We start from the raw sequence: 27,096 nt of genomic DNA, 5'->3' as shown, positions 1-27,096 counted from the left end.
AAGGAAAGATGGAAATCCCTGAAATTGTAGCCAGCAGTTAGAACCTCAGGCTTTGTCTAGTGTTTGGAAGACCTAGGATCTAACTGGGAGTTTGGATACTACCTCAGCTTCCGTGTTCTGTTCTTAAGACCAAAAGGGATGGATTGACTAGAAACTCAAGAGAATTGACTTCAGGTATTTGGTTTGGTTATTATATGCAACCATGATTCTGTACAGACTGCTAGGGTTGTTGGTCAGGTTGTTCAGCTTCTTTGCTGGTGCAGGTCTTGGAGCAAAATACCCTGTCTCTCAGCTGAGTGTCTTGGCCAGCAGCTTGTTTGGCATTTGGTGTCTGACTGGCCTTCCATCCTCTTCTGTTCCTGCATAGGAAATACTACAGTTGGTTCTGACATAACAGTGATATATTTAGCCCGAGAAGTCAATCAGCTCTGATCATGTAGCATTAATGTTACTGAGTGATTCTTTCCAACAGTATTTCCAAACTGTTTTTTTCAAAAACGTAACATTGTGTCTAAGCGATCCCTGTAAAATCTCAGAAGTTTTGAAATAAGGATGGATAAATTTCCACTCAAGGTATAAAAAACCTACAAGGTTATTTATATATGTGTGTGTGTATCAGTAAGAAATAAAATTATTAACTTTAATCATTAAGTTTTCTTGTTTGGTGGAGCTCACTGGAAGTTAAAATGTAATTCAGCTGCTTTCCTTCAGGGAAAAATGTTCCCAAGCTCTTCTTTCCTTTTATTATTAAGAAAAAAATTAAAATCCAAACCCAGGTTTGTGTCCCTTACAGATGTTTGTGCAGCCTTGTTTCCTGGGGACAAGAATGGCTCTTTCTCTAGAATGCTTTTAGAAGTAGAGAGGTGTGGCCATATCTCTCTCATGAAGGGAGGACCAGGACATCCTGGGGTGGGCTTGGTGAAGTGGTGAAGCCTTGTTCCCAAATTCCCAGTAGAAGAATCATCCTCATTCTTTATACCTTTGCATCAGACACACCAACCACAGGGAAACTGGAGGCATGGGGTGTAAATACAGCTGCTTTCTCTGTTTTAGTGGAGAGTTTCAGCTGTGAAAGTATGACATTTTTGTTGCTGAATGAAGGCAAGGAGTTAATTTTTCTTGCGCAACAGCCTTTTGTGTGGCTTTGGAAGTGCAAAAGAATATAGAGGATGACCAAATGTAAAAATATGAGTATCCTTTGATGTGGAAGAGTATTATGGTTACAGTGTTAAAAGAATTTTCCTCAAAGTGTTGGATGTCAGCTGGGGAAAAGATCCCTTTCCATTTTTTGCGTCGTACTGTATTAGTGAGCCTAGAATAAATAACTTCCAATAGGTCTATCTCTGTTTTTGAAAATGTTTCAGTCATCCTATAAATACATTTTAAATTTCTATTACTTTATTTTTTGTTACAGGAGCTAGAGTTAATGCCAAAGACAGCAAATGGTTGACTCCTTTACACAGAGCTGTAGCATCTTGTAGTGAGGTATGTTGCTTTTTGTGACTGCTTTGTTTTAAAATAAGGCATCTCAAATTACTTTCTGTCTGATGTTCGTTTTTTAAAAAGTGAAACTACTCCAAATGTTTGGAATTGCAGAACGTTTTTGTAAGTTTATTTAACCTATTGAGGGTATGTATATATGTATAGCGCTTGCCTGAGTAGGAAGAAAGAGGAAAAACTATAAACTTACAGTTCTGAGCTTTGCTCTCTGCAATTTCCTTAGGAGAGGATTCTGCACAGTGTTCTCAAGTTCACTTAACTTCTAAGGTAACCAGAATTGTTTGGAATGAGGGAATTAGAGATAAAGTAAGATTTAATAGTTTTTACAGCATTGTCTTTGCATTTCTTTGGTTTTTTTACGTGCTTGGCTGTTCAGGCATTGAAGAAATAAATGATTCTATAAAGGCCTGCAAATCTCTGTTGTTTTTTTTTAAAAGCGATTAATTAATAATAATAGTATTGAACATCACTTTAAAAATTATAAGTGAAATGTAGCATGTTTCTTGAAGTCTACCAGTTACATAGTTGTGAGAATATAATAATGTAAGAAATTACTTTGTTATTGTTTCTCTGTTGTGGTTGTCTTAATAAAAAATTTAAATGCCTGTAGAAGATCAAAGCAAACAGAGAAATGCTGAGCTTGTTATGTGGAAGAGTTTATGCAAAAGTCTCTCCTTTGAGATCCTGAGTCAAAATGATGTTCATTTCAGTACGTCTCAAGTAAAGATTTTTTATTAGTAAATTTTTGTTTGAGAAGATAGAATTGAATATTTTGGTTTTGACACGCATTGAACTTGAAGTATTTGATCCAACAAACTATCTAAACAAGCCTTGTTTCAGTTTTTGCTTTTGAATTCCCTGGATAAATGGCAGTATTTTGTCACTAGCATTAATAGCTAAGTTATATGGAGATCATGATATTAAAAACAGCGTTTGAAAATGAGTCTTCAAGGGTGCCTTATTCCCAAATGCTGTTTGTTCTTGAGATATTTTTAGGCTGCTCCTTTGGGAGCTGACCGAAGCACTAAATGCTGCATTCTTCAGAGCTGAGGAACAATAAAAGCTCTTTACAACAGTAATGCTTGCAGAGAGGAGTACTGCAGACAAACTGCCTAAATGATAACTTCAAGAAATGCAGCAGTGGTCATATTTTTTTAAATGTGGAAGATTTTGTACAAAATGTTAACCAAAGGCAACCATCACACGTAAACCAATCAGACTGTTTACCCAAAAGCCAATGACAGGCGCTTGTCAGAATTCTTTATTTATAAACACAGTGAGTCATTGGGGCCCGTATAGGTGGTTGATACATATAGGCACCGTTTTCCAGCTGACAGACATATATAGGTTTGGGGCTTTAGATGAAAAGCTGTAATGAAAAAGCTTCATAATGATTTCCGTAAAACATCTGGATTTACTTGTTAAGTAAGGACAGCTGCAATTAAACAAGGACATTGAAACCTACAAAATTGCTGGAATTATGGACTTGGCTGTCAACTGTGCAAGTTAAGGCAACTTCATGTCAAGACAGTCACATTCTAGGCCTTTATATTTTTGTGCACCTGGTGTACACTGCAAATTAAAAAAAAAAAAAGCCCTAAGTAGATTCACTAATTCTATTAAATTCATTGATTGCATATGTGCTTAAAAATGAGATACATTATTTTTATACTAATATTATTGTGCTTTCTTCTGCAAAAGGGGTAATAGCTGTTCTAAAATTTCCTTGTTCTGATTATGGTATTTCTTAATATTTGGTTTTAAAAAGACAAGACTTAAAATATAATTAGTTTTTTAAAGTATTAAATCTGCTTCAGTTTCTCACAGAAGAATTATTCCATTTCTCACTTAAATTATAAGCCTGTGATACAGTATGTACACTTTTATGTTTGTTCCTATTTTCTTTTTTTATTGACAGTACAAGAAATTTGAACGCTTTAAATATAATTTATTATAATATAAATAGAATCAAGAGTTACTTAGCATTCTGCTCATAGCTGAGAATAACACCTAGCTGTTGTACCGCTCTGTAATTCAAAATTTCTAGTAACAACTTGTGGTAACATGTTTTAAGTTCAAAGTGGTAATCAATTCTTTGTGTGCTCAGTGACTAAGTTGGCAGTCACCAAAAGCAATTAGTGAATTGTGGGAAGGTCACACAGTTGGTGTAAAATGCAATACTCATCATCATGTTGATATTGCCAACAGATTTAATTTTTTATGCATTCCAATTGGGTGCACATATTTTAATAGGTTTTTATTATCTTCCTGTAAGAATTACAGTGTAATTTGTCAATTTTTCACAGCTTGTAATTTTAACAAAAGGAAATGAATAATCTTCTTGAGAGATGGAATTCAGTGCAATATTTTAAAACGTTTTTCAGGAGTTTTGCAACAATGTATGATGAAACTTTTCGTGACCATGCTCTGTTTTATCTGCGGTTTCTAAATGTACGTTTAATAATCTGTTCTTTTTGCCATTTCTAGACTTTGACAGTTCAAAACTTTTGCTTGGCAGATTGATGAAAATTCATTATAAGTTCATAGTACTTCATTTAACCTTGGCAATGGAAGAAGTCCTAAGTTGGTTAATTGAGCTTTGGAAATCAGTTGTGATGACAAAACAATATGCCAGGTGGCGTAAGGAATTGGATAAAAGACCTGGAAATGGTTGATTTGGTTGAATCCTGTAGGGGGTATATTACTCACGTTCATGAGAACATCCCAAAATTTGGATTTATAATAAAGTACAAATCTCAAAGCGTACGATTATGTTTATAAATGAACAAATTGTAAAGAATTATTTCTATACTGTCCTTAAATCTAAGGCTGGCATTTCAGATCTTTACTAAGGGGCTTATTTTTTTTTTTGTAAATGGTTTCAGGATGCTGTTCAGGTGTTGTTAAAGCATTCAGCAGATGTCAATGCTCGTGATAAAAACTGGCAGACACCGCTACACATAGCAGCTGCAAACAAAGCTGTGAAGTGTGCTGAAGCTTTGGTGCCTCTCCTAAGCAATGTAAATGTGTCTGATCGAGCAGGCAGAACTGCATTGCATCATGCAGCCTTCAGTGGACACGTTGAGGTAAAAGTTAATTTTCTTAATTTGTTTTCCACTCATCATTCTGTCCCTCACATTTCTGACGTTTAGTTTCTCAGTTTAAAATCATGTCTCCCTCATCCCCTCAAAAAAACCCAAGTCCTATTTTGTATTTGAATTTGTCTTTTGTTTGCATCTCTGTACAGAACAGTTGTGGAAAATAAATGTTACATCATCAAGTTGGAAGGTTATTACATATTTCACTTTTCTTATGACAGAAGCAAATTTGCTAAGTAGAGTTAAACTAGTAATGGGTAAATTAAAAATGGAAAACCCAGGATATTTTTCTATTCAGTAAATAGTGAACATATGGAAAGTGATGTCACTGAAATGTGGAGAAAATACATGTAATAAGCTCTAACTCGCCTAATATTGAAGCTTTGAAAAATGACTGTTGAGAAATTCCCATTAATTGCATGTAGGTAATTGGAGACACATTGGAAATTGGCTTGCTTTTGGGGATTAGCTTTAGTGAATCCCTTAGTAATAACCTGAAGATTTGAAAGATTTCACAGCTTTGCTATATTAAACTGAGAAATGTTTTTGTTGACATGAAGTTTTGTGTTCCTTACAGTTGCTTCATTATTGTGCCAGGGTGTGGCAGCCAGTTTTTTCAAGCTTATGGAATATTCAAAACCCAGCATATTTAAATCCTTTAGAAACACATGTATTTAGAAACACATTTCTTCTATGATTTTCTTTTTCTAAGCAGAGTTTCCCATTATGAATAAAAGAATTTCTCTTCTTTATTTTAGATGGTCAGTTTACTGTTGTCTAGAGGGGCCAATATTAATGCATTTGACAAGAAAGACAGACGAGCTATACATTGGGCAGCATATATGGGTATGTACATATTTCAGTTGATTACCATTTTGGTAGTAAAAAAAAAAAGTCACCTAATGTTTAGTGGTTTTATGTATTTCTAGGAAAAATTTGCATTGTAAGCATTGAGGTTATTGTGTGTCTGCCAGAAAACCATTAACAGTATAGATCAAATTGCCTTGTAAATGTGTTTTTTGTGCTAAGAAAAATCAATTTGTTTGAGTAAGAAAAGTGAGGTAGGTAATTTTGTTCTTTAAAAAGGAGGAACTGTGTTCTTCAATCAGAGAGTCTAATCACAGGTGAAAAATTTTGCAGTAATACTAAACAAAAAGTAAACAGTTAATACAAGGGGCACCTGAATCCAACCCTGGGGGTTGGATTTCAAAAGAATATTTCATCGCTGAAACTGCATATTCTTGCCTTGCCATTCTTATTCCAGGAATGGATAATTATTATTCTCATGGCCTTGATCAATGCACTAGCAGTACTGTCAAGGTAATGTACTTCATTGTCTTTTATCAGACTTGAAAAGACTTGAATGTGCCAGTGAATTATGAAGTGATCATCACAATATTAATGCTCCTAACTTATAATTTGAAGCTGGATGGTATTGCACTTCAGATACCAGTTCTTGAAACCCCAGAAGTTAAAGAGCATTTTTCGTTATTGATCCAACATGCTTTGCAATATTTTGTATTAGTATTTTTCATGTACTTATATCTGCAAAGCAACATCTGTGACAGGCTGTCCAACCACCTTACTCAAGGTTGTTATTTGCAGAATTTTGTTGAGTGAAATCTGTGCATGAAATGGCAGAAATCTGACAAGTGTCAGTGAGAGGACAGAGACATTTTCTTGTTTGTGCTTACCTAGATGAGGGAAAAGTCTTCTGTTTTTCAGATAAGCTACATTTATGCCAATTTTAGTCAGTGCTATTTCATAAGCTACCAACAGGAGTGTTTGGGCAGGAAAAATTTAATTTAACTGATGTTGATCAACCTAAATATCCTTGTAGACAACAGAGTAGAAAAAACTTTAAAAGTCTTCAATAAAAGAAAAAAAACCTGTGACATTCTCTTTTACAATTTAGAGCCATTGTACCTTGCTCCAGTTGTTTGAAGAAAACCTTTAAAGCTTTTCAACCGAGTAAAACTGACCACAGAATAAAAAAGTTATGCTTGTCGTCATTCTACTATAAATAACTTCCTAGGGTTATATCCATTGTTTCCCTTCCTTCCTGCTTTTCACCCAGCTCCGTTGCTGTCCAGCTGCAATGCTGTGACTGAAATGGACTAACATTCTTGTTGCTCTCATTAACAAATTGGGATGTCTCTGCAGCACTTCTCACCTCAAGTATGTTGGTCTTCTGTTTGAGAGTCTTCCACTGATTGCTGCTTGTGTTTTCAATGCAGGTCAGGGGGTTTTTTTTGGTTTTATCTTCTCTTTAAAGTTCTTTCTGCCACTGTTCCACTCAGTCTCTCTATTCCTTTCACTCCTTTCAGTATCTTCTGTATTTCTGTCTCTCATATAGGGCTTGTTTTCATTCCTGTCCCCATTTTATTTGGGTCAGAAGATGAGTATCATGTTTGCATTTCTCTGTCCCTTCTTTCCTACAATACTGAAGTAGTTAAGTGAACTATTGCATCACTTCACATTGCACTGGTAAACTCTTATGGTTGTGATCGGTATAACTGGGTAAAATGGTGTTTTGTGTGCTGTTGGACATGCAGCGTAAAATAAGTATCATGGTGGCTGAATGTTTATAAAAATAGCTTTGTCTGTATTCTATTGGGTAGATACTTCCTATTCAGACTTTTGCAAATTCTCTTAAAAAGTGAAGACCCTCACTTTTTATGAAGTGCTTAAGCTGAAAGCTGGACTTGATACTTTCTACTTAGATGTCTGACTGAATAAGTATAAGAATTCAGTATGCCCCCCCCTCACTTCTTTAACTAAGGTAAGGGTGTCACTTGAAAGGCAAAACAAAGAATCCCACATCTGTCTGTATGGGTCAGTTACAAAGGCAAAGCACTAAGTGTATCGTGGTCTGTTAAAGTCATGTACTTTATTCAACAGACTTTGTCATGATTATCCATGTGTTTTCAGTGATGACTTTTTTGGCAGTTAAATTAACAACAGAGCAAGAATGACAGATTTTTTTGGTTACCCCATTTTCATGGCTTCTTAGCGGGCGGTGTCACAACTGCCTACAAGGCAGTGGAAAGCTCACTGCCCTTTGCAGCAGTGGTGTGGTGTTGGGGCCCCTGGCCCAAAGCTGGCAGTGAGAGCTACTGCCCACCACTTCAGGGTGGGCTCCCTGCCTTCCCTCCCCTTTTCCAGCTGGAACTTCCCCCTGGTCATCCCTTCCTCGTGATCCGAACTCGACTCTTACCCTCCTCTCATTGTCTTAGGAGAGCAGTTAATGCTTTCAAAAGGCTACGGTTCCTTCTTGGATTGTCTGAGTCAGTCTTGAAAACAGGGCTTTGCTAAGTCCTGTATAATTTGGTTCAAGATTTTAAATGCTTTGCAAGTAAAGGAAGTTGGATTGGGGGAGATATGTTTTTATGTCAAAGTAGAATATTTTTTTCTTTTCGTGTTTGCATAATTTTTTCAAAGTTTCTGCTTAAGATTTAGAAACCTTAGCAGGCATGTTTGCAATTGAGGTGAGAGTGGAAATCTGACAGTCACACTGTCTCTCAAGTTGGTAACATAAATTTGCAGTAAATGTTTAATAATTGCAAAGTGACTTTGCCTCTCTAGTTCTCAAGTCTTCAGAAAAATCCTGCTGTGTAAGCAGAAGACAAGATTCTGTTTTGAATATACAAATTTATTTTTGCAGTATAAATGCTGTGATTGTTGGATGTGGTATGTGGAGGTGATTAATGTTGCTTTTATAGGTCATGATAGAATTAGAAAACAAGAACAATTCTTTGTTTTCCACATGAGGTCAAAATGAATAATGTCTTGATCATGTTATAAGAATCGTAGAATTATTAAGTTTGCAACCCTCTACTGGTTAATAAAAAATGATGCTTTATTTTATTTGTCTTTGTTATTTTAGGTCATATTGAAGTTGTGAAATTACTCGTGACCCATACAGCTGAAGTGACATGCAAAGATAAGAAATCATATACACCCTTACATGCTGCAGCATCTAGTGGGATGATCAGTGTAGTCAAATATCTTCTGGATCTTGGCGTTGATGTAAGGAAAAATAAAACTGACACATTTTTTTATTGTTTGAAATGCTTTTGTTAGTACTATAGGACACTGTTTATTTAGGGACAGGTTATGGTGTAGTGAAAGCATGTGAATGAAGATCTCTGGAAATACTTTTTCTGTTATAAAACCACATTCTTCCAGGTAACTTAAGAGCCTTGTAGATTTTGCACAATAATGTGAAAATAAATGTGTATTTAGTAGAGTTTTTTTGTTTGATATTTCTTGGTCTTAATTCGTTGGACTTGAAGTCAGGAAATAGGAATTCCGATCCTAGCTCTGCCACACAATCCTTTTTGAAGTGCAGGAAATTAAATGTTTTTGCTTCAGTTTGTAAAATATAGATGTTACTGACTTTCTTATGTCACTTAAATTTTGGAAAATACTAAAAATGGTGAGAAACTTCCAAAACCAGAGTAAGGCCATATTAATATTCAAATGCAAAATAAATTAAAAGGCTCTACAGTACCTGCGCATAGAAAGCATCTTAACAATAAACTCTGAAACTGTGTAAGAAATCTGCATTGTGAATCACATTTTAGCCTTGCAAGGCTGGAGATTGCAGCTCAAGTTCTTTATTGAGAAGTAAATCAGAATTCAGTATCATGTTGTGTACAACAACAAATTCAATTTCTATACAGACCCGTACACCCCCCTCGGGAAAAGTCTCTATGACCTATGTTTTTAATGAAAACTTGCAAATGCTGTTTTATAGAGGTCTGTGCTATGCTTTGTAGTATGCCACTGTTGACATTTTTGGCATGTGCGTCTTCTCTTAAATTGCACACAGGAAACTGGTGCGGAGACAATTGCAGGAGGTTGGCTCACTTGTAAGGCAATCATGCTCTTCCCCAGGACACACATCTTGATCAAAGTGCTACACCCAGAACTTGCTTTTAATTTCTGGTTTTAAGAGTTTCAAAACATAATCTCATGACATGAGATCTTTCTTTGTTAGAATTAAATGCTGCATTAAATACAGTTTTCTGCCTACTAACTAATCTTGGGGTTTGTTTTTCTCTCAGATGAATGAACCAAATGCCTATGGAAATACTCCTCTCCATGTAGCTTGTTACAATGGGCAAGATGTTGTAGTGAATGAACTCATAGACTGTGGTGCTAATGTAAATCAAGTAAATGAGAAGGGGTTTACACCTTTGCACTTTGCCGCTGCATCAACACATGGAGCATTGTGTTTAGAGCTTTTGGTCTGCAACGGTGCAGATGTAAATATAAAGGTAGGTATATCCAAAGGCACCCATTCACACCTAAAGATGCAGTACATCTTTATCAGAGATAGTTTTTTCAAAAATATTTGTTATGGTAGCATTTTAGAGGTTCCCACTGATAGATGGAGTACTTGTATGAAAAGTACTGTTGTAAAAATGAGCCGGTATGTTGCTTCAAGGAACTTGATCAGAATATCAAAACCTCAGTGGGATGTATTAAATGGCCCAGAAGGATAAAGAAGAAGGATGACGATACTGTTTGCTCAATCTTGATTACATTTAAATGTCAGAATTCTGTATAATTTGTTTTCCCTAGTCTAGCCATGTAAGTAAAAGCAAATATTTTGAAAAAATGCAAAAGAATATGTTTTCCTTATAAATAAGTAACATGAACGAAACCAAGGGTATTTCAGAGAAATGTGTATGAACAGGCTAATCACTGGAGCAGTTGAAGGGCCGATAATGTAAGATCCTAGAATAATTAGTCAGGCAGATTTGGGAAGGGTGTATAAAAATACAAATATAAATAGATCAGGCCAATGGAAAGGTTTAACAGCTGGTGTTTTAATTACTCCAGCAAAACTTGGTAAGCAAAATCGGTATACCTTTTACATCTGTACTTGGTTGCAGAATATTCCTTATAATCTAGTATTGTAGGCAGAATTTCTAATACACACAAGCATAAAAAACAAGCTATAACCTTTATCTTTTATTGTCTTCTCTAGTGTGTAGTGTGAAGTCTTGAGATGTGGGAGAGAGATATGAGACCTCCTATTTTGTATTACATTGATTTTTATTCTGGTAAAGAAAATTTAAACTCCATTCAGAAATATTTAGTGGCAGTATCTGATGTCTTGACAGGTTTTGGGCTAGGGTGATGGAATGAAGAGTCCAAGTGTTCCTTATGCAGAATGTCTAATTGCCTGAACTATCACCCACATGTGGTAGGAAGAGAATTATCTGTCCTCTTGTTTCTTAAAAGTTTGATAGATTTATGCTTGAATTTCAACACAATCTGGTCAGGAGGTGAATGTTAGAATAGCTGACATTTCTGTTAAAAATCTTGATGTTTGTTGTTCACTTCACGGAAGCAGTGATTTTCACAATGATTCACCCTGATTTTCAGCTAACTAGTGGTAAAATATATTTTTGTATCTATTGTTAGCACAAAACCTATAGTCAACTGAAAATTTGGGAGTAGTTTGAAAATAAGCTCTTTGATGTGGAAAAATCTTAGATGTATGTTCCTGCTCACTGTTACATATATTTAGATGTGTGGCTCATTTAATGCAAATGTACATAACACAGTTGTGGAAAAATTAATCACCAAAGTGCCCCGCAGAAGTAAGGAGCTGTGTCACAGGGTTTATTTCTCACTTGCCCTAAAATATCCAGGTCACAGTCTGTTTATTTTTGCTGCCAGCTTTCTGCTCTGCATAATGTCCCAGACTGGATAAGACCGAGTGTTCAGTGTTGCAGCATTGGCTGACTTCTGTCCTACATTCTTGAAACATCATTTCTCAGAAAGATGTGGTCTGCCATGAAAATAATCCCACAATGTTAAATATACTAGTGATTATATATGTATGTTACTTAGACAAATAAGAACAAAGGAGACCTTACAGCACCTTCTAGGGCCTACAAGAAAACTGGAGATGGACTTTGTACAAGGGCATTTCATGACAGGACAAGGGGGAATATCTTCAAACTTAAAGAGAGTAGGGTTAGATTAGATATTAGGAAGAAATCGTTTACTGCAAGGGTGGTGAGTCACTGGAACAGGTTGCCCAGGGAAGGTGTGAATGCCCCATTCCTGGAAGTGTTCAGTGCCAGGTTGGATGGGGAGTTGAGCTACTTAGTCTAATGGAAGGTGTCCCTGCCCATGGCGGGGTAGTTGTAACTAGATGATATTTAAGGTCTCTTCCAACCCAAACCAAACCATCCTTTGACAAATATTACCAAGCCAAGAACTACTGTCTTTCTGTATACAGGGTTGCAAGGGTTCATAACTTTGTGTATATTTCTGACTTAAAAGAAAGAAGTAAGGAGGGCTCCATTTCAGAAAGAGCGTTAGTAGCTTTAGCTGTAGGTTGTTGTAATTAAAATGCGTTGGTTTAGTACGTATCAAAACAGTTAAGTCCATAATTAAGCAAGTAGGACTGTATAAGGATTTTAAGCTTGAAAACAGCATTTATCCTGTTTCCTAAACAAAGTGTTTCCATTGTAATTCTTTTAATAGCATTTCTGTGTATTTATACCAGTATGACAGAATTTGGCCTGTAAATTTGCACCTGAAGGTGTGAACAGCCTTACTTGGTATATGAAAATTTATCACTTGCACTGTTGAAAAGTGCAAGAACTGGGGCAAAAGAAAATAATTTCTAAGTTAACTTCTGCTTCCCTGGAAAGGCCTATAAAGATAAATGTTGGATTAACCAGTCCTTCAAAAAAAACCTAGTATGTTGTGTAGATAAGAATAAATTGTGGAATTAAAATGAGATGGAATTAGGGCCTTCTTACTAAGTATTTAGTGAAACCAGTGTTCTGTTCTGTTTCCAAATACTGAGGTTTAAGTTCAAAGTAGTTCTTAAAATGGTTATAAGATCTATTTTTCATCATAATTATATTGCTTGTGTAAGCTGGTTCAATAGTTTTGTCCCATGTGCAACTGTTTCTGTGTTGTTAGAGGTAATAGGGGTTATGAGTGGCAATCTGGGTGCAGACTAGACAGTACTATTAGAGCACTTTCTGCTGTGAGTGGCAGTGGGGAGAGCAAAAGGGAAACACTCTTATTCCTGATGGCAGATGGAGGGTAAGTTCTTGTGCGTGTCTGTGAGTGCTGGCCTCATATGGAGAACAGATTATGTGGCAGAAGATAATAGAACAGTAGAAATATGTTATATGCTTTTTATCACCTCTGTTGGCAGAGGACATAATTTCCTGCTTGTTTTCGTAGCCTTGGCAATGTCCACTGTGGAACAGTGAATCTTGTTACGTATTGCTCATTACTGCAGCCCTCTCTCCTCACTATTCAGGATTTCCATGCATGGAAGAACACATTGAAATGAGTATGTAATGGGACAGTATTAATTGTTTTATGGGCCCCTTTGCTGCTTGAAAGTTTGGTGACCTAAATAGAAAAAGTTTTTTACTTGCATTGGTGGTACTAGAACAGAAGAACTGTTGCTAGGGTGAGATTTCACTTGGAAGAATGCTGCGACATGATAGACCCACATTTCCCTTGACCCTCAGAAGTCTCGAGTACATTTAATATCTGAGTAATCACTCAATAGGACACATTATGCTGTGTGTTATTTCTGACAACAACTACTGTTCTTGGCAAATTGTTCTTAGCAAAAAAAAATTACTCAAAGTATTTTGTGTATATGTTTTCTGTAGTGATAGAGGAGACTTGGGTGATATCTTTCCTATTACCATGTTTAATTGAGGTTCACTGAAGACAACAAAAGTTAGCAATAGCCCACAGCTGTTCTGTCGTGTGCTGTGATCCTGGCTGACCTCATAAAATCACACAGCTGTAGTTAGATTGATATTTAGATAGAAGGCCTTAAAGGCATAAAGAAAGGGAAATTGGAGCAAAAGTTCTGAAGATACCTATCTTCTTATGCAGTCCAACCTCCTGGCATCTCAGGAAATAGTGCTTTGCTCAATAAATAGCGCTTTCCTGTTTCATTGCTTGAAGAAATAGTTGGCTACTGGTTCTGACTCTGTATATCCTTCCCTAGTGACAATGTCTTAGAGGGGAATTCTGAATGCAGTCCTATACCTAGCAGTTTGGCTTCAACATGGGAATTATCATCTTCATTTAATTTTATACCAGTTCTGTGTTTATATGTTGATAGACAATTGTGTGTTATATTATTCCTGGGCTGTAAAGGAATATGAGACTTATACATGAGAGAGGCACTGTGGACAATCAAATCTATTGTCTTAGAAATCTATGTTAAGTGGATTGGATTTTTAAGTAAATTTGAACAGAGTAAATCTATAAATCTGTTATTGATGGTGCTGTGGTTTTTCATTTACAACTGGAAAACGATTTTGTAGTTTATTTTGCTGTTCTTTGCAAGATCTCCCTGAAGTTGTCTTGTGAGGGTTCTCACTTGATGACCGTGCTCTTTAGTTTCTGATACTGTCACCTTAAGTTAGTCTTATGTCCTTGTAAGGTACTTTATTAATGTACTGACTGAGACTTGAATCTACTTTTTTTTCAGCTCCAACTCCATCTTCTTTCTTTTCATTAGCCTTCCTTTGAGATACAGATTTATTCCATCTGAGCCAGTGAGACTGCAGGCTACTTTATCTGAGCCCTGAAGTTCTTCTGTCTGTTGCTTCCCTAAGCTTATTTTATGTGATAATTTTTCTTTAAATGAATAGATTCTCCAGGTTAAAGAAGGAGAAAAGTAAGGGAAAGAGACATCAGATGTGTAACAGTTGTTTTAAAGGAGGAAAGTAATTGGACACAGAGAATGTTAATGGTTGGATAAAGAGAGGAGAACTAAACCATAGGGAGAAAGATGAAAGAAAATCAGAGCATAGAGATTGCTTGGGGAAGATGTCACTTATGATGTGTTTGGCCTTTTCTTAAGGCCTCCGATGACAGAATTAAAATTGATTGTACAATTGACCCCATTTTCGGTGTTTATTTGCATCTGCTATGATATGTGGATGTTGTCTTTTGGATTACTTATGGTCAAAGAAATCTCTAGCTGAAAGATGTGGAGATAACTTGACTTTCATTATCAAGTTTTATTTCTTTCAGTCTAGGTCTGAGAAGACAATGTTTTCCATAATAGCATTGTTGTAGGTGGTGTATGCTGCTCTGTGCAGTGACAAAACTGAAAATTCCACGTCCATCTTTCCCTAAAAGGGTCTCCAGCAGACTTTCAGTAACACATCCGTAGAAGCTTTGTCATTTGATTTCAATGGGAGAGTAAAGGTGGGAAGTCACTTCTGCACATGACAGCAATTTGTGATATTTCAATGCATATGTTCATATTTTATCTTCCCCCTACCATCTCTGTCCTTCTTAACTTTGTGTTTTATGAACATTTCACACTCTTCAAAGCCAACATTTAAAATTTAAAGATGCGGTACACATGTGAATTTTAAGAGTCCTTTTATTTTCTTGTCATGTTTGCAATTTTTTGTGTGCATTTGGAGGAACCTTTTTCTGAAGTAAAGCTTCCCCATTACCTGTGAAAAAGTACAAGGGGAAAATCATCCTAAACTAATAATAACAGAAAAAATGGATTTGTAACTGCATTGAGATTGAGCTGTTAAAATTTGAAGTTTCCTTATGCATTACTGTTGGCCTACTTAAAGGATATCTTTACTGGGTGAATGAGTAAGTGCACATTTAAGATGTGCATTTCAAATGTATAGTACCAATTAGGGTTGAATAGTTTTACCCTGGGATAACTTGTGGTTTATGATAAATTGCTTACAAACATCCCTTTACAGAAATTACCAAGAAACACATGAGCTTTTTATCTTCTAATGTAATGTGTAATTTACTCTGTGTAATTCACTCTGTAGGAAATACAGCTACTTTCTTTCAAGAAACAAACTTAAAGCATTGTTTTATTTTAGACTTGGGCCGGGGAAGAGTTGGACATAGGCTTTTTGCTAAAGTTGTGTGCTGTCATCATCCTCTTGAGAGTTATCTTAAAGACATAAGTGTGAGTGAGTGGGCATCACTGAGTTGTCACTCACAGCTGGAAGAGTGACTAAGTGCAGCTCTTGTGAAAAGCTTGCTATGTCTGTCATGCTGACTTGTCATTGCCAGTATCTGTCTGACAGAAGTGCATAGAAACAATTTAAAAATTTAAAGGATGGAATAGAGGGGAAACAAGAATGAAAACAACATCTTTTTTTTTTTTTTGTCAGTTCTGATGGATTACTCTTATTGGCCATAAGTAAACACAGGGGTTGTTTTTTTCTTTTCCAGAGTAAAGATGGGAAAACACCTTTGCACATGACAGCCATCCATGGTAGATTTTCAAGATCCCAAACCATCATTCAAAATGGTAAAAAGGGGGAGGGAGCAGTTCTGTCATCAGCTTTCCAGTATTACAGATATTTTCGTCCTCTTGTATGGGTAGCAATGTACAAATTTTTTTTTCAGATGCAGTGTCCAGTAACAGACACTGGTGGCTCTGGCATACCTGCTTATAAATTTTGATAAGTTACACTGAAGAACTGTTTTTCTTTCAGAATGCAGGAAAATATATAGATTTCTCTTCCTGGGTTGTAGAAAGTTTGTCCCATATGGTTTCATAATACAGTGCTTTTCTCTATTTTTTTTGTTATAACTACCTAATACAACTGAAAGCTCTGTAGGGTTTAAATCCAAAGTAGTTATTCATTGACTATTATTAATGTCCCTCAAATTATCATCAGTGCTGTTTTTCTAACAAAGGTGTCTGTATGCCTACATATATTCTTACTTAGTAATTACTTTTTATTATAGGAGCTGAAATAGACTGTGAAGATAAGAATGGAAATACGCCTTTGCACATAGCAGCTAGATATGGCCATGAGCTATTAATCAACACACTGATTACGAGTGGTGCTGACACTGCAAAGTAGGTAACTTTACTGACATGAATGCAAAACTGAGAGGATTTAGAAATGTATTTACTATAGTAACAAGACTAGTATGATTTTTAATATCATCTTCAACTTGAAATAGGATTATCCTGTACTGTACTTTAAAGTAGCTACTCAGTACATCACAGTTTGTACCAAGAAAAAGAGAAATAGATTTTCCTTTTATGTATTTGAAGTAAAATCTTTGGAAGTTTTAATAGGCTATTGTACTGATTTAGTGCATTCTGATAGCTTGTAAGAAAGCCTTTGATATGTGAATTTAGCTCAGTATTCTAATTAGGTGGTTTGCTAAATCCACGATGCATGTGCACTTTGCACACAATCATGTTTGTTTTATTTTACTTGTAATGAAACTGTGATACCTGATTATGGTGTATCTTAGGCGGGGTATACATGGGATGTTTCCTCTCCATTTGGCAGCATTAAGTGGATTTTCAGACTGCTGCAGAAAGCTCCTCTCATCAGGTAAGACACTCTTTTAAATTCTTATATGTGTTTTGCACTTCGTTCTTTATTTCACAGAGTAGCTTTTAAATAAATCTTAGTTTAGTAATACATAAAAATCTTTATAGTTTACTAGTAACCTGGTGCTTGTTTTTTAATGGACAGTCCAGAGTTAAAGTTAATGCAAACGTTTGCAGAAGTAATTAAAAAAAAATCATCCAAATTGTAATAATGTGTTTGTAAGTTTTTTAATGTTGTGTTTGTGCATTTTGAGTTGGCTACAGAGGTGAGATGACTGGCTCAGACTATAATGAAACTTCAAGGAGAATGATGTTCTGACTTCATAGAGCATCCTCCTATTTCTCTTCCATGATGTTTTTAGCTTTGTACAGATCAGTCTATTCCTACCTATTCCCAAAGTGGGCCCCTGATAGCTCTGAAGACTCTGTGGACTGCTGCATTAAGAAGCTATTGCATTGTTGGTGTGTTGTTAATCACAGGCAATGCAAACTGCTCTTTTCCTTCATTGCTTGACTCCTCCCTGAAGTTGTGGAGGTTGTAAGGTCATTACTTCCCTTGTTGGCCAGAGTCTGATGTGAATTCTAAGCTCTTTGAACCATTACAATTCTGAGAAAGTAGATTTGTCCAAAGGGAACTTCAGGAACAAAAGAAAAGTAAGAATAAACTAAATGCTTCTTTATTAATCTGAAGACACTTAAGTTTTTTTGAAAAAAGAAAAGTGGGGAGGAGAGAGTTGGGGAAAAGGAAAAGTAACAAGTTGCTTCCCCAGCTTTATATTGTTTGTTAGGGAAGCCTGGGAGAAGAACTATAAAGGAATATAACTAAAACTACCTACTGGTAAGGCTTTTTATTTACTGTCCTGTCCTGGGCAAGCTTGCAAGGATTCACCCCAGGAAAGGACTGTCCAATAATTGACAATATTTCGATTGGATGTGTTGAAAATGAGGGATATTCTGGCTCTTTCAAACATGATGTTATGCTGGTTGTGCCCTTACTAGAAACTCAGTATGGCAAAGGAAACCCTGCAGAAGACTTGCAAGTGATTTCTGTGAGTTTTACATGAGTTGAGCAAACTTGGATGTAAATCTAGCCTGGAGCAGATATGAATATGTTCAGCCTTCAGGCTGGAAAGACCGGATACTGCTAACAGCATGTTAGCATGTGCTGTTGATGTGGAGATTGGTATCTGCAGACGATGTGCCCCTCTTTGTTTTGGGAGGAAAAGTCTCCTTTCTGTAAATTAAGGATCTCTGATTTTAAAATTAATTAATATTCATGTGCAGACCTTAACAAAACACCATTCTTCCTTGTTCCAGTACTGCATGACATTTAAGTAGTTTTTGTTGCGGACAAGCAACCTGTGAAAAAACATCAAAGGCTACTTTTCAAATCAAATTAGTAAACTTTTAAATTGTTTGCCATATAGAATTGCCTATTGAAATGAGAGGAGAACATTGTGGTGCCTACAAAACCTGTTTTATGGGACATGGAGTAGGAAAACAATCTTGAAATAATAGCACGCTTGGATAAGATATCCTGTGGTGTTCATTACTTATTGTTGTTGAACAGTTCTTAAAAAGCTAAAAAAATTGCCAGGTATCCCAGGTACGAAAACTGGAGATTGAATGAATAAGTTACATTACACAAGAGCAAGACTTTTAGGAGAGTATAGCAGTTCTTTCAAACCAAAAATGTAGCTTTGAAACCTAATTTAAATATTAATCTTTGTGTTAAAATATATGGTTAGATATGAAATTGCAGTTACATTTTTTTGATCCCTTTGTTTTATTTAACTGCCTGTTTTTCAAAACCTTGCAAATAGCAAGGACATGTTTCAAATGAAGTAATTTTTAATGCTTGAGTGCTTTTTTGCAAATAGGTGTTAAGTTTGCTTAGCAAGCATTTCTCTTAGCAGTAGATGACAGCAGTTTTGTGAAAGGTGATGTTACATAATGATTTTACAAAATATTTGTTTTGTAGGTTTTGACATTGACACACCAGATGACTTCGGCAGGACTTGTCTTCATGCAGCTGCAGCTGGAGGGTATGCAACAAAGCATTCATGCTTTCATATTTATTGTTATTTTTTCAATTCATCGTTCCTGCTCTTTTTTTAGTAGTTCCTCTCTGTGCTCCCCTTGGAATTTATGTAAAGATGAAAATAATTTCAAGATGGATTCTATCTGCAATCAATACAAATAAATTAACTATTCAGCTCAATAAGTAATTGCTGGAGTACAGTGTCCAGGTATCATCAGCCTTACCTTAGGTTTATGTTTGGGGATGAAATTACTTTTTTTTTTAATTTCCATGGATGATTATATCATTTTTAGAATTTACAGTATTGAAAAATGGCATGCCCACCTCAAATCACGTAGAACATGAGGTGGAAAACAGCAACTTTGGGAAAATTGTTTTTACCATAAACAAAAAATAATCTAACTAAATTAAAAGCAATAATTAAATTCCAGAGTTTGGGTGGATGAAGTAGTCAGAACTACTTGCTCATCACTTGTGATCCATATTGATTACTGTTATTGTATTGTAGATTTTCTATAGCACCTACTCAAAATTGCCTGGAAGAATTGGGTAATAAATTTCCTGACACACTCTGTGGGACACAGGAACTCCATGATATTGATATTTTCAGTTTTCTGTTGGAATGTTGTTTAAGTAATAATGTAAAGTAAGCATTCCAAGTCAAAAGCTACTTGATAGATACATTCTTGTTGCAAGTGATTAAGGTTAAAATGCTGTCTTTTCATATGAAAACACGTAATTTGTGACACTTTCTCTCATTCATCTCCAGTTTAGGAAAGTTACCAAGGTAGTGTTTAAACAATTAACAGTGTTGTACATCTATTACGATGATCATATTTTATTGAAAATTGATTACACGGAAAAGTAAAATATTTATGTTGTAACTTGTACTTGGCCTTAAAAAACATGCAGTAAGAACTTGCCTCTGTGCTGGAATCCTGGTAGCAAAAAGCGTGTGACATGCAGGTGTTATTGTTTGTTTGTTTACAAGAATTGAAATTTTTTATTGAATTACATTCATGTTTATGTGCTTTATGCATGCTATTTGATATCAGTAAAATTTATATATATGTGGTCTTGATGTAATTTATATTCTTTACTGATTTGGTCCAGCAATTATAAAATCTGGTTTACATGCAGAAATGTATTTATCAAAAATTTCATATTATAACATATGAGATGTACATGTGTAGCAGTTCTGATATTCATAGAGGCCAATACTAAGTAAAATTTGCAATCATGAGTAATAGTGCATTAATTTAATAGGAATTTGGAGTGCCTAAATCTTCTGCTAAATACTGGTGCAGACTTCAACAAAAAGGACAGATTTGGAAGGTAAGACATTCTAGATTTGTATTCTGTAAAGGGCTGTTAAAAGTACTGCAGAAGTAGCATATTGCTGTGTGGGCAAGTCTGTGTGTTCCAGGTTAAATGTTTTTTAAGATACAATGTCTCTAATAAACTGTGCTTCAACATCAGAAATCACAAATATAGTTTGTTTATTGTGTTTTGTTAAGTAGATGTTTTGTCTTGTTTTTAAAGACTGAGTTTTGTATTCAACTGTAACTTTTATGTGCCTTTTTTTGCTTATAATGTGGATCTTGTGTGTTTAAGTTGCTCTCATCCGAGGACATTAGTAATGTTTTCCAAATAACGTATTAGTCAAATCTATAAATCTGTTGCTATTTCTAAGCTTTTTTATTAAAATACTCATTATTTTATTATAAGTGCTTCCCCTTTTTCCTTTCATTATATCCATCCCTTTCTGTTTCCCTGTTTAAGCTCTAAACCCTTTTGGAACGACATTCATTTCTATTCTTAGTACAGGATTATTTAAGTTCAGATGGCATGATCCGTACTTGTGTAAAATACCGTGTCACGTCATGGAAAATATGATTTTCCAGGATGTGAACAGCAGAAGTAGGAATTGAGGACAATGTTATGGATCCAAAGTTGTATTTTGCTTTAAATTCCACTTCCGTTATTTCCTGAGAAAGGAACAACTATCTGTCACAACTTATGTAATTGAAAGTTGTTTTTCTTTCCTGGTTTGGATTTTGGTTTAATGTGCATGTTATATAGAGCAATTATTTCATGAGATGGAAAATATTCAAGTAGTTTAAAATGGAGAGAAATGGGAAAAAGTAATATTAAGAGTGATGGAAGAGGTGGGACACTTTAAAGTGCCTGACTGTCTTCTTGAAATTGAGATATTTATAGCAGCAGTCTCTTTTTAAAAATAAAAGTGGAGTTCTGAGTCATCTTGATCCTTTTGAAATTTTAGCCAAACTAGTTTATTTAGAGAATTGTTTATGTATTTAAAGCTGTGAAAAGTTTTCTCTGAGATTATACATCAGTATTAATATTTCATGGTTTTGTTGTAAGAAGACAAGGTATATTTTAAATTTTTTCTTTCAATGACTCTGCTATGTTAGTATAGTTAAAAATAAATAAATAATGCTTTCGTCTCTTAGGCCAAATTCCAGTCTGTTTATTGTTGTATTTTACTTTTAATTCACTTAGTTGCTGTGCAGTTCTTTGATTTGTCCATATTTTTCCATGTGGCTTGAAATTACTTAACAGAAAATAATATTTCTAATGTAAACTTGATTTCCCTCTACAAGTTTACAAAAGAAAAATCATATAAAGCTTCCTTTAATACAAAGTTTATGCATATTTTGGCTGGCAAATAAATCCCCTAGATACTGTTCTGCATTATTAAATGGTCCCTAGAAAATGGCTCCATATTTTAATATTGCGTTCTTCACCACAAATACTTGTTTAAAAATGTAAGGAGGATTTAAGTTTCACTTTATTTTGCTTTTTCTGTCTCTATAATATTATTTTGCTGTTATTTACCATTGTACTTTTTATTTAAATGTGTACTAAAGAACTCCACTCCATTATGCTGCTGCCAATTGTAATTATCAGTGCCTGTTTGCCCTTGTGGGATCTGGAGCTAGTGTGAATGACCTTGATGAGAGGGGTTGTACACCTCTGCACTATGCAGCTGCATCAGACACAGATGGGAAGTAAGTGGCATACTTTGTACTAAAGCCTTTCTCATTAGGAACATTTGAGCTGTGAATGTCATGTATGCTCTGCCTTCAGATTTGCCAGATGCATTTTTTGTATTTTTAGAGATGGAACTTGACAATGTGTTGTTCATTGTATATAAAATACATTATGTAACAAATATTTCAGAGGGGGGAAAACGAACAATAGTAAAATGTATTGTAATAATTTTGTTATGTCCTATAATGGAGATGTCTTAATTCAGGAGTTCATTGGGAATAGAGATTTTAATCCCATCTGCTGTATAGTGGTTGGGTAAATATCTTTTGTGGGGGTTATTAAGACAGCTCTGAGCAGTAGAGTCATTTTGCTTTATAAACAAATTCTGATGAAGAATGGTGTTTTATGGAGTGTTCTTAATATTGCCCCAAAAATCTGCATAATTAGTCAGGAATGCACTGTGAAGCTAGACTGTGAATCACAGTAGGCCTACAGCAGGATATATATGAACTCATTATTTCAATATAAGATGCTTCTTCCATTTGTTACCTGATTAAAATAGTCCCGTTTGGCATTACAACTCTATCTCTTGAGAGCGAAATTTTTGTGATATAGTTACACTTTTACTAATGCAATGCATCCAGAATCTTTCATAAATCCAGAAATCTCTTACATATGTTTATTTTGTAACTAATGGTTATATTGTACATGCTTATTAATGCCCTAAAAGCTGTCATGCAAAGTGTATATAGTTAGCATAAAATTGATGAGGTTACTTAAGCTCCAGATATTACATATCTTGAGGATACTCGAGAAGAGCAGCACTTGCTTGTGCACACACTCATGTGAACTGGTCATGGTGTGCATTTCACATGCATACAGTGACTCCTTCACTGGAGAAGTGCTGCTTTGTGCCATTTTGTCTTGTTTTAATACAGCACCTTTTAAAAGGTGAGGTAGCAATAGGAATGAGGTGGCATATAACTTACACATTGGGTTCTGAAGGCTAAATAAAGAATATTATCGTGGCCATTTAACTTACATTTGAAGAACATCCCTTTTTTATGTAAAGCCAGATTTCAAACTAAAACTATTGCTTTTTAGATATACTTTCAACTCCTGCTGGAGTTTCCTGAGATAATTTTGCACTCTTACAAGTTGAGCTAGGATTAATTTTAGCTTCCCTGTTGCTCTGAAAACCTCCAAACTATAATGGTTCTTCAGATGACATCGTTTTGCCATCTGTCTTACAAAAGGCACAAGCGAAAATGGTGATGACAATACTGCAGAGCTTTGTGAGGTAACTCAAAGGATTGTCTGTGGGACCCACGTGGTATTGCCCTTCTGATTAACATTTGGGTCTCTGGAAGACAGGCTGCAAAGCAGAATGGCCTGAGGAGAAGCTTTTTATGTTGATGCAGCAAGATGATTAGTAACAGCTGGAAAAACAGTGCTGCTCAACTCATATTCAAAACAGGAATTAAGTTAAAATGATTATTCAGTTGGAATATAAAGCCTGGGAAAAAACATGTCAGGAAGCCATCTATACAGAAATTCCAAATGTAGTTGTGTGTGGTTTTACATTCTTTGTTCAGACATCTTTAAAGACGGAGTTTAGAGATGAGGATGTTTTTGTTGAAAATTGTATTCTGGTTTGTTCCAGTTTAGAAGTATTTCTTCTGTATCTTTAACAAATGCTTCTGATCTGGAACAAACACCAGTAAACCTCATTTTGACAAGATTAGAGAGAAAAACGTGATTTCAGAATGAGGTGAAATAAGCAGAATCTTAGGGGAGAAAAAAACCATGCTGTTTCTGTGTTAGAATTTTCTAATGGACAGTTCACCAATAAACATATGGGAAATAAATTTAACTTACCTGGGCTTTCAGAAAGTTTGATTAATCTCTTTTTTTAAGAGACCTGTTGAGGACAGTTAAGTATACAGAAGATGCAAAGTTGATCTCTTTCTTGAATGCAAAGAAACATCAAAAGTAATTGTCTGGTTTGCACTGAAAGAATGGGTACTTGAGCATTTTTAGTAGACTTAGCTTCCTGCATCATATTTACTGTATTGTGGGTTTTGTGAGCACACACATAGAGAAGGTACACAAGTGTAGAAATTTAGGTAGCCAAGGCCAATGACGTGTAACGTTTATTAATGAGCCATGAATTTTAACACAGAATCACTGATTAAAATTAACGAAGAAAGTTAGATGAGTGGACAAATAAAATGTAAGAACTGTGATTTTTACTTAATGAGACAAATTGACGTGTCTTTGAGTTCTCAGAAATCTCATCCCATTTTATATCAAATAAAAACATGCTAGCATGGTTGCCATTAAGGAAATCCAAGCATTTGTTTACTGGGCAAATAAAACATGAGTTAATTGGGTAAAAAACATAGATGTGCTTTACAGGTAGCTTTTTATTAGATATGCTGAACTTGTTGTAAAGTTACTTACATCTACGTTACATATGTTACTCTCTAAAACTCGGCATTTTTACCTTTTTCACTACCTGCTTAAGTCCTATTCTCCTTTATGCTGGGCACAAAATGATGAAAGTCAGACTGCACCTTGGCGTTGCTTCTGCTTGTCTCAACTTTTTAATGAGGCAGAGTCCTCTGTAATGAGACACTTCCTTGTTCATAGATTTTCCTGCAGCTTTTTGCCCCTTTAATCTTCACTCACCTGGTTTGTTACTTTCAACCTTTGTTTGCAAAGCAAATGTCAGGTCTTACTTCAGCAAATAGCTGTTGTTGCCCATGAGGTTATCAGACCCTTGACCTGGTACAGCTGTTTTACTTGTGCTGAAATGTGTTTCCATTTCATTGCGGCTGGTACTGGTTCTCGTTCAGCTGATGAATTTGCACTGTTCCATCTGCTGACTCCAGGCTGTTCCTTGAAGGAACTCAGAATTCCGATTTGAAGCATCATGCTGTCTTCCCTCAGGAGATGGCTGGTTTTGTAGGATTTCTGCCTGTATTTCTCCAAGGACTGAATCGGGTTTCTTGGGGTTTTGAATGATCAAGTTTGCACTCTTAATGGCATTGATCAGGGGGCAGGTTAGGATTCCTGCCTCAAATCTAAATCTGCCACCTCCTTCTGAAAGTTTTCCACGTGACATCACAGCATATCCATGTCATACAACTAAAAATGTTGAAATTCCCTTTAACTTTCTACCAAACAATTTTCAATGAGATAAATGGGAACTAGAACCCTCATGTTGTCAGTATATCCATTTGTCACTACTGATATGGTAATCTGTGAGACCTTTAGGTAAACTGTGTCAAGAAAGAAATATTCCAAGCTGGATTTGACAGGATAATATATTTTATCTTCATATGCATTTTGTTTAATTGATAAAGAAGTATTTAGTGATCCCAGAGAGAAGGGATGTTGACCTGTTGTACACTTCAGGAAACCAAATGGCTTCACCAACAAGTTCAGGGTCGTGATAGTGACTTTGTAAAATGTTGTTGAAATTATAGACAACATAAAATTATGAATTATTAGAGTTATTGATCGGAATAATTTAGTGTGCACACATGGAGTCTCTTAAAAAAAGAAAATTAGGGAGAAAGTGAGCTAACTTGGATCCCCTATTTTTCATCCTTCTGACTGAGTGTCTGTGGTTGAAACTGTGCTGATCATGCTCTGCCTTATAACTTTGTGTAATGAAAGTAAGGAATGGTAGGATATAAGTATGTAAACAACTGAGTCTGTTTACTGTATAAACAAATCAAAAAACTAGTGTCTGGTTGTGGAAGTGTATGTGTGTGTGACTCCAGGATACCACCATGGTTGTCTTCCTTTTGTAATAAGTATGAAAGAATGTACTCATGCAGAAAAACATACAAAATGGTAATCATTGATATTAGGAAAGGTAACTGCAATTGTGTCATCTAGGAGAAAAATAGCCATGAAACACAAGTTTTAACCAAGTCAGATAATTCAGAAGATGCAGGAGGCTGTCTGCAGAGTAGGAGTCTTTCAAATTTTGGAAGTTTTGTGATTGACCTTAACTTTTGATGTAATGAGTTAGCTGTTTTCTAGTCCTAGCCAATGTTGTACATTAAATCAGTGTCCCTGTGTGCTGTATTCTATTTTCCAGTTGAATTGGAACAATTTATCACTTAGCATTAAGTTGAAATTCAACATTTAGATACATGGTTGCATATGTCAATTTGAATAGGTGCCTGGAATACTTGCTAAGAAATGATGCCAATCCGGGGATCCGAGACAAACAAGGATACAATGCAGTTCATTATTCAGCGGCTTATGGTCATCGCTTGTGTCTTGAATTGGTAAGAAAACGTATCATAGATGAAAGCTGTAACAGCTGCTCTTACACAGTGTGAGGGAGAGGCCAGGGGATTCTTCCACCTTGGTTCTAAACCTGTAAGCTGGGTCAATATTGTTTTTCAGCCTCTGTAAGCATAAATATTTAAGCATTTGGTATTCCTAAAACAGAAGGTGAGGAGCTGAGATGCTGGACACTGGCTTTAAAGAGAATACATTCTCAGATGAGTAGAGGACATCCTCTGGTTGAGAATGTGGAATATTAGTTTTGTTTCTCAACTTAGACTGTACTTCTAATTTTTTTTGCTGATGGCTGAAATAAAATAACCATCAAGAACTTCTAAGAACTTTCATGAAGGTCATTAGAAGGAGCAAATGACAATATAGGGAAAACCTGTAAAGAAAGGGTGCCTTATAAAATTAATTCATGTAGTTACAGTAACTACTGGCCAGATATTTTAGATAATAAAGCCTTAGTTAGTTTTTTATTACTCCTTTTGCACAAATATATGTTATCTGATATGCTGTGTTATACAGTTTCAGTATTTTTATTCCAATTGCAGTTTTATATTCAAATGTTTTCAAACATGAATTCTTACTGTTTTTAATTGCAGATTGCAAGCGAAACACCTCTAGATGTTGTAAGTGTATTATTTCTCACTGTTAAAGTACTGCTATACAGCAAAAGAGAACATATAATTTCAAAAATAATGCTTATTTTTAGACTTATTCAACCATTTCTTCAATGCATAAATATATTATTTAATTTC

General features: G+C 35.4%; 1 protein-coding gene across 2 annotated transcripts in view; it reads left to right on the top strand.

Annotated features, from left to right (window-relative positions):
* ANKRD28 (ankyrin repeat domain 28) overlaps window positions 1-26,331 on the top strand; it is a 58,689-nt gene extending 32,358 nt beyond the window's left edge. The window contains exons 4-15 of one of the 2 annotated variants that reach the window (XM_017835492.1): window positions 1,415-1,485; window positions 4,386-4,586; window positions 5,357-5,444; window positions 8,485-8,627; window positions 9,668-9,880; window positions 15,843-15,921; window positions 16,365-16,479; window positions 16,887-16,969; window positions 18,950-19,013; window positions 20,276-20,344; window positions 21,941-22,041; window positions 26,220-26,331. In XM_017835492.1, the coding sequence (XP_017690981.1) occupies window positions 1,415-1,485; window positions 4,386-4,586; window positions 5,357-5,444; window positions 8,485-8,627; window positions 9,668-9,880; window positions 15,843-15,921; window positions 16,365-16,479; window positions 16,887-16,969; window positions 18,950-19,013; window positions 20,276-20,344; window positions 21,941-21,977 (1,163 nt within the window). In that variant the 3' untranslated portion in view covers window positions 21,978-22,041; window positions 26,220-26,331. Of the gene's footprint in view, window positions 1-1,414; window positions 1,486-4,385; window positions 4,587-5,356; window positions 5,445-8,484; window positions 8,628-9,667; window positions 9,881-15,842; window positions 15,922-16,364; window positions 16,484-16,886; window positions 16,970-18,949; window positions 19,014-20,275; window positions 20,345-21,940; window positions 22,042-26,219 lie in introns of those variants that run through there. The other variant, XM_017835494.1, reaches the window with a different exon arrangement.
* Window positions 26,332-27,096: the final 765 nt, after the last annotated feature.

Source organism: Lepidothrix coronata, unplaced genomic scaffold (assembly GCF_001604755.1).
Source record: "Lepidothrix coronata isolate B3197 unplaced genomic scaffold, Lepidothrix_coronata-1.0 Scaffold258, whole genome shotgun sequence".
In the NCBI taxonomy this organism is placed as follows: domain Eukaryota; kingdom Metazoa; phylum Chordata; class Aves; order Passeriformes; family Pipridae; genus Lepidothrix; species Lepidothrix coronata.
Note: the sequence above shows the minus strand (reverse complement) of the source record. Positions and strands in the feature narration are given on the sequence as shown.